The sequence below is a fragment of the Rhodnius prolixus genome, unplaced genomic scaffold, assembly GCF_049639745.1.
Source record: "Rhodnius prolixus isolate KJV_2025 unplaced genomic scaffold, Rpr scaffold_8, whole genome shotgun sequence".
Taxonomy (NCBI): Eukaryota; Metazoa; Arthropoda; class Insecta; order Hemiptera; family Reduviidae; genus Rhodnius; species Rhodnius prolixus.
Genome location: NW_027411593.1, coordinates 39036678 through 39043414, shown reverse-complemented (window position 1 = coordinate 39043414; position 6737 = coordinate 39036678). Strand labels below are relative to the sequence as shown.

At 31.7% G+C, this 6737-nt stretch overlaps 1 protein-coding gene across 2 annotated transcripts; it reads left to right on the top strand.

The window, feature by feature from the left end:
• The first annotated feature begins 1839 nt into the window (after positions 1–1839).
• Positions 1840–5848, top strand: Nurf-38 (Inorganic pyrophosphatase Nurf-38). Of its 2 annotated transcripts, none has more exons than XM_074122839.1 (9): positions 1840–1959; positions 2132–2247; positions 2542–2661; positions 2834–2920; positions 4274–4337; positions 4962–5024; positions 5126–5333; positions 5420–5529; positions 5602–5848. In XM_074122839.1, exons 2-9 carry the CDS (start codon positions 2206–2208, stop codon positions 5631–5633), a joined length of 726 nt encoding a protein of 241 aa, XP_073978940.1. In that variant the 5' UTR covers positions 1840–1959; positions 2132–2205; the 3' UTR covers positions 5634–5848. The 2 variants fall into 2 exon arrangements, with proteins under 2 accessions (XP_073978940.1, XP_073978939.1); XM_074122838.1 differs by having other exon boundaries at positions 1889–2059.
• Positions 5849–6737: the final 889 nt, after the last annotated feature.

The following is a 6737-nucleotide window of genomic DNA, read 5'->3' as shown; positions in this document are numbered from 1 at the left end:
AACCGCTCCATCAGAACATTAATCCTCGTGCAATTGGAGGTAGTACCTGTCTACCGCATTCTAAAATACCTACGAAATATACAATGAATTCTCCAAAATCCAATAGATAATCAATTTCTTCTCCTTTAATCACCTGTTTTGTTAAATTTTGATTGATTAAATTTCAATTGTCACAACATAAAAGGGTCATCAGTTTATTAGTTTTTATAATAATGGTAGTAGCTAAGCTAACTGATCAATTCTAAGAGGGTTGACCCAGAAGCCTACGAACAGGATCAATTGTAACATTCAAAAAATACACACGATTCTTATCATGAAGAATTTCAAAGTAGGAAATATTCAAAAGTTTGAAATAGTTAACAAGACGGCTTAGAACAATTTCTTCTTAATTATTTCTAACATAGGATAAGTTTCCCACATGAAACTTATACTGATGTTACAGACCGTTGAATTCATACCTCTTAAAGTAATATTGACTCGGCTCTGTAGGGTTTTAAAGGGTAAACAAAAGACGTCATTTCTGTTATTTTAATTATTACTTTTCGTGTTTGTACATCTTTTACCTCTTCGCATAACCAAATTATAAAGTATAAGGAATTAAACATCGAAGAAGGTATAATTTTAAATTAGTGTAATGATATTTTTGAAAATTAATTAGTACACAGACTATATACCAGTGTAGCACACTATTAATGCTAATATATAATATAAGGCACAGTATAAAATACATCTCACTACTTTGCTGTGCCTCACAGAATGGTAAAAGTTGACTTTAGGAACTTTTTTTTGGTACTACAGCCTATATAGGGCCTTGAACTCTGCAGTAATGGTTCTCCAAGCATTTCCGTCCTGAGCTTTTTTTTTCTTCATTGCCTAATTCCCAGCTTTCTGAGTTCCTACTCTACTTCCTCAGTCCATCTCATTCTTTATAAGTCTTTTTGCTTTCTATCTATCCTCGGGTCAGCCCTCATCCAGCTTTTTAATTCTTCGATCGCTCTCCATTCTCTGGATATGAACCGCTTTTACGTCCTTAAAAATAATAATTGAAAGACAGAACCCCACTCTCTAAACATGAAATAAACTTTTTACTCTAATTTAGAAACAAAATTATACTGTAAATAAAGTGTACAAAGTAGAATAAAAATCATTCATTTCTTCTACTCAAATTGTAGAATATAGTTGTAAGATATTTTACATTTTCCATTAGAAGGCGTACTTAGGAAATTAGAAGTATAGAGATAGGGTTAGATGGAAATCTGTTATCCGTGCTGACTAACGTGAAGGTTTCGTCTGTTAAAAGTAAAAAAGGTCAGGCTTTAAATGTGGTACTAATTTTCGGTCGCTTTATTCAGAGCCTTGCTAACGCTCCAATCTGAACTTATCTGCTCATCCTTTACAATACCCCCTGTTTCAGTCGCATTTGGACCTGGCTTAACGGAATGTAGAGAAATCGAACGTCTAGTTCAGTATTGTATTTAAATTGGGTGGATGGTTCAGCAGCTAGACATCTTGTTCTCATTAGATTTTTCTTTCACTTCCATTATATTCTGAATTTTGATTTTCTAATTAAATTTTACTACAAATTGAAAACAACTATTTTTTAATTATTGTTTACATTGAGAGTGTAGAGGGCCAGTTGGGTTTTGTTTAAGCTGAAGTGCAAATATGCCACTAGACAATTCTTGTATTTATTTATAATAATAATATTTATTTACAAAACATTACATATGTACTCAAAATTGAAAGAGTACAGAAATTGAGGACTAGACAAATAAGTTCATTTACCATTATGTATTATGTAATAATCGCAAGAAAACAGAACCGAAAAAATTTATCGATAGGCGCTGAATGAAAAACTCATCGATTTAAGAAAAATCGAGATTAAAACAAATGGAAGTTTTTAAACGGTGTATACGGTTCTCTGTGCTGTGTAGTATAAGACTGAGTACCCAAGTAAAAGTAAGTAACATTCCTCATTTTATTCCTCTAAGGATGGCTTCCTCTTATTTAGCAGTACAACGTGGCACTACTAATACAACAGATTATAAGATTTATTTCAGTAAGTCATCCTAAATGAATGAAATACTTAATGGACAATTGTTTGACCAGTAATAATTAAATTCTGTTTCAGAAAATTCTAACGGTTATATTTCGCCTCTTCATGATATCCCAACATATGATAATGAATCTGCCGGAATTGTTAACATGGTGGTGGAAATACCACGATGGACCAATGCTAAAATGGAGGTGATAAATTTATCTGATCTTAAAGTGTTAACTTTATGAACGAATTTGTATACCTAAGTTGTATTCGATTTTTTATCACTATGAACTAATATATTCTGAAAGATTATCTAGCATAAAATCATGGCTGTCGTAAATTACTAGTGATTTTACACCAATATTTGAATATAACTTTTTAAGGTCATAATTTCTCTACTGAAGGTCGAAATATTACCATATGTTTTTATTTCAGAAGAAAACCATGTTCCTAGTGCTTTCAACAAGAAAATTTCTATATTACTTTTTATACTATTTCAGATAAATCTAAAAGAGCCTCTAAATCCTATTAAACAGGACATCAAGAAAGGAAAATTGAGGTTTGTTCCAAACTGCTTTCCCCATCATGGATACATTTGGAATTATGGAGCGATCCCACAGGTAAGTAATTACATTTACTCTAAATGAAAAATTAGCCCTTCAACTAATTTAGAGTTGAAAGCGTAAAAGCAGTAAATTAAACAAAAAAACAATCTAGGCCACTGTTTAATTTTTTTATTCATTAATTATTTATGAATACTATTTCATTAATTTTTTTTGTCTGTAATTGTAGACATGGGAAAATCCGGAAATTAAAGATGAACATACAGGATGTGTTGGTGACAACGATCCAATTGACGTTTTGGAAATTGGTTCTAGGGTAAGCTGATTTTTTCCCTTAAATTTCGTGCATGATTGGAACCATATTACTTCCTAAGAAAAACTCTAGCATTGTTCTCTATGAATACTATTTCATTGTGAAGGCTACCGATGTGGTAGGATTTCTAAAAATATGGGTGACTATAAAAACAATTCTTTGCGGAAAAATTGAAATGAGGAAACATTGCATCGCATGGTCCAAGGTTCATAGAAGAGAAGTCGAAACTGAATGTTGTGTCAGTGTGAAAGCTAAAGTAGCTGAGTTCAGATTTTTGGAAAAGTAAAAAGCAAGCCTTCAAATTTACTGGAACCCTTCTCCACACTTCTATGTAAAATAGACAGTCATTACTGGAGGTCTAGAATCTTGAGTGTTTTAACTCGTGGGTGCCACAATTTACCCTCTTACTTCGCGACGGTATGTTTTTCTGTCAACCCTTCAGGAATTTCATCATATCTGAAACATGGAAACATCATGTAGCGAAATAGGTCATTTCACTATCACGTAGAAAAGTGTTACTGCAAACTGTTAATAAATATTTTGGACTCTCAAGTCTGTCTACTTGAGATTTTGCAACTTCTTTAAAGGACAGAATTAAATTTAATGCAGTGAAATTATTATTTTTTTAGCTTAATTTCAAAAATGAAGCGTTCAAATGTCTGCTTTCAATTTAGGAACAAACGTTATTTTTCAAATGAATATTTAGTTTTTGCTATTTAGGAAATCATTTTGCCCGTGATTTTTCTATACAAGAATATTGATTGAACATTTCTTTTTCTCTTATCTGTCGCAAATTTTAATTAATATTCCTTGTAATTTCTTTTGTCCTAAAAAACTAAACAAATCTCATCACTATAAATTGTTAAAACAGTGTAATCACTGCATATTTAAAAACATGAATACTTTAAAAATTCAGAATATCTGGCCACTCTATTAGGAAAAGAAATATGGGATGTAGAACAACTGCATTTAGTGATTTCCTTGTATTAGAGCTGATAAAGGATTGTAGAGGAGGACGTCGTAAAGTGCTAATGTGGCTCCCTGAAGGTTCCATGTTTGCACGTAAAAGGAAGACATTACGTGGGACGGATTTGTATGTGGAGTTCTTGGAACTCTTGTTGTTTCAGCATCAAACTTCTTTCTTTTCACATTATGTTGTAATTTTAGTGCCTGAACAATGATTAAAAAAATGCCTAGACCTTTTCTCTTAAAGTGGCTCTTTTGGCTTAGCAAATTAATAAGTGAATCCAATATTCAGTGAGAGAACAACTGAGTACTTTTTTAGTTTATAAAAATAATGGAACACCTTTGATTTTTGATTAGTTAAGTATTAGTTAATTTATGTATTTATTTTAGATCGCAAAGAGGGGAGAAGTACTTAATTCCAAAGTGTTAGGGTGCATTGCCCTTATCGATGAAGGTGAGATTTAATTTATTTAAAATTATATTATTGGGAGTGATAGAAAAAACACAAGCATGTAGTACGTATGTTCAGCATTTTAAAAATGAAAAACTTAATCACTGTTTTCCACGATGCATGAGTGCGGCATTGTGCAGTTTAAAAATTCAAGGCTGTTTAAAAAAAATAAAAATATCTTCCCATCTTACAGAATGGACAGACGTCCAGTAGGGTAGGCACATGTGCTACGTTTGATGATGATGCATGAAAGTACTACAGTTCGCATTGGGTGCATTAATCCAAAGAAATTTCACAAAACTACTCGGATGGCCCTGAGCGCTGTGTAATTGTAACATACAGATTCTTTATAAAAATTGTTTATGTTCTGAAGTTGGAATTCTCGTAAGATAACAAGCTCCTAAAGCTATAAATTACGTTCCTAGATTGGAAGTGTATATTTGAACTTGATAAGCAATTATGTACTCGTTTTATTCAATTTATCAATTGAGTTGACTAAAGCAGAGGAGTCATGTAAGATATTTAGCGTGATGGGCAGGGTTATTTTATTTAAATATCATTTTTTGACCTCATGCTTTCGAAATGTGTATATGTATGATACATTCAAATTTTATATTCTGTTTTTAGGTGAAACTGATTGGAAAATAGTTTCTATCAGCAAATCTGATCCGTTAGCAGATTCAGTTAATGGTATATTTAATTTCTGTAATTTTTAATATGATTAGTGTAAGTAAAATTAATAATTATTATTTCATGAATCTTTAAGTAGAGATTTATATTATTTTTTGAAGATATAACCGACGTAGACAAATACTTTCCTGGATTATTAAAAGCAACTATGGAATGGTTTAGAATTTATAAGATACCTGATGGCAAACCTGAAAACCAATTCGGTTTCAATGGCGAATTTAAAGATAGAGAGTTTGCTTTAAAAATAATTGAAGAAACTAGATCTCAGTGGCAATCATTAATGCTCAAAGAGGAGTCAAAGATATGTCGGTATGTTGGATCAAATTCAGATTCCGTGTCAAATTAGAATAAATTTACAATCTTTGATTGGCTTGCTTTTTTTTTTATATATACAGTACAAACACTACGCTGGATAAAAAGAATTTTCAGGTATCATATGAAGAAGCCGAAGAGGTTGTTAATCAAACACCGCCGCATGAAATTGGGGAACCAGATGATGATTCAGGTGAGACATTTTCTAAATTTACTTTTTACATTTCTATATATTTTTTTGTTAATCAATTTTAATTAATTTTAGTGGGAAAATGGCACTTTTTGCACCTGAAATGACTGGACGAAAAGTATGCACAACCTTTATCTTTGGCGAGTTTGTCGTAAAAGAATTGATTGGATTAAGTAAAATAGAATGCAACACACAACCGTAAAAAGGCAATTCCAAAAACACTTTTTTCATTAACTTAAGTAATAATAATAATAAACAAGAAGTATGAAACCTGTTTTCATAATTGATGTACCCTAGTGATATTACATATTTTTTAAAATTATTTATTTTTGGCCACTATCACATTCCATATCTTATTACATTATTTCACTTCTCTTAAAAGTATTTTTTCGTGCAGATTTTCGAGTTTGAATTTTCAGTGACTGTGAATGTAAAAATAGCAGTAGAAAGTGTCTCTGCTCAAAAAATTTTAAAAACTAAAAATTATGATAATTATGTTCGAGCACAAACATGCTGCTAAGTTTGGGTTTGCCTAGTGAACGAAGTTTCTCCATCAGACAAACAATTCTACTGAACGGATTTTTTCTCAAAAGTGAGTCCTACGATTTTCATTACTTTTCATCATCATTAAAAACAGATCTAAAACTTTTATTTGTAACATTTACCCTCCAAAGAATTAATTATATGGCAGATCTGATGGAAGAGTGAAGATAGTCAGCTACCCTTGGAATAATTATTAAGGAAACTTTTTTTGCAGAAAGTCAGAAGTATGAAGATGAGTAGATATTTTCATTAAGATTTATTTTAAGATGGTCTTGGAAGTATAGGATGTCTTGTTTTCCCTAGAAGAACTGTTCCAATGTAGAACTTATACTGAAAACACTAATATTTTAAAACTTAAAGAAGCTACGAGGTAGAAACATGATAATGGTTGAGAACCAGAACTTCAATTGAGTGTTCACGTAAGAGTTTTGTTTGCTTATTAGGGAGGACTGAAGGAAAGAAATATTAAGCGCTCAATGGTTAATGGTTAAATGCAATGGACTCACTCGCAGAGATCACGTAAAAACGTGTGCTTTTTTCATGTAGCACTTTTTGTTTAATTTAGAATTTAATTTTTTTTTAATCAGTGCCCATCATCTCTTCCTGAATGACACCACAGAAAACACCTGCCCCCAAGCTTTCTCACAGCTACCCTTCAAGAATTCTTG

What these genes read in the sequence shown, in the direction of transcription:
- Nurf-38 (XM_074122838.1), top strand. Translation starts at nt 1,891, where the DNA reads ATGGAAGTTTTTAAACGGTGTATACGGTTCTCTGTGCTGTGTAGTATA. An exon ending in GTTAGCAGATTCAGTTAATG is followed by an intron (nt 5,025 to 5,125) that starts GTATATTTAATT and finishes TATTTTTTGAAG; the next exon opens with ATATAACCGACGTAGACAAA. An exon ending in GAGGAGTCAAAGATATGTCG is followed by an intron (nt 5,334 to 5,419) that starts GTATGTTGGATC and finishes TTATATATACAG; the next exon opens with TACAAACACTACGCTGGATA.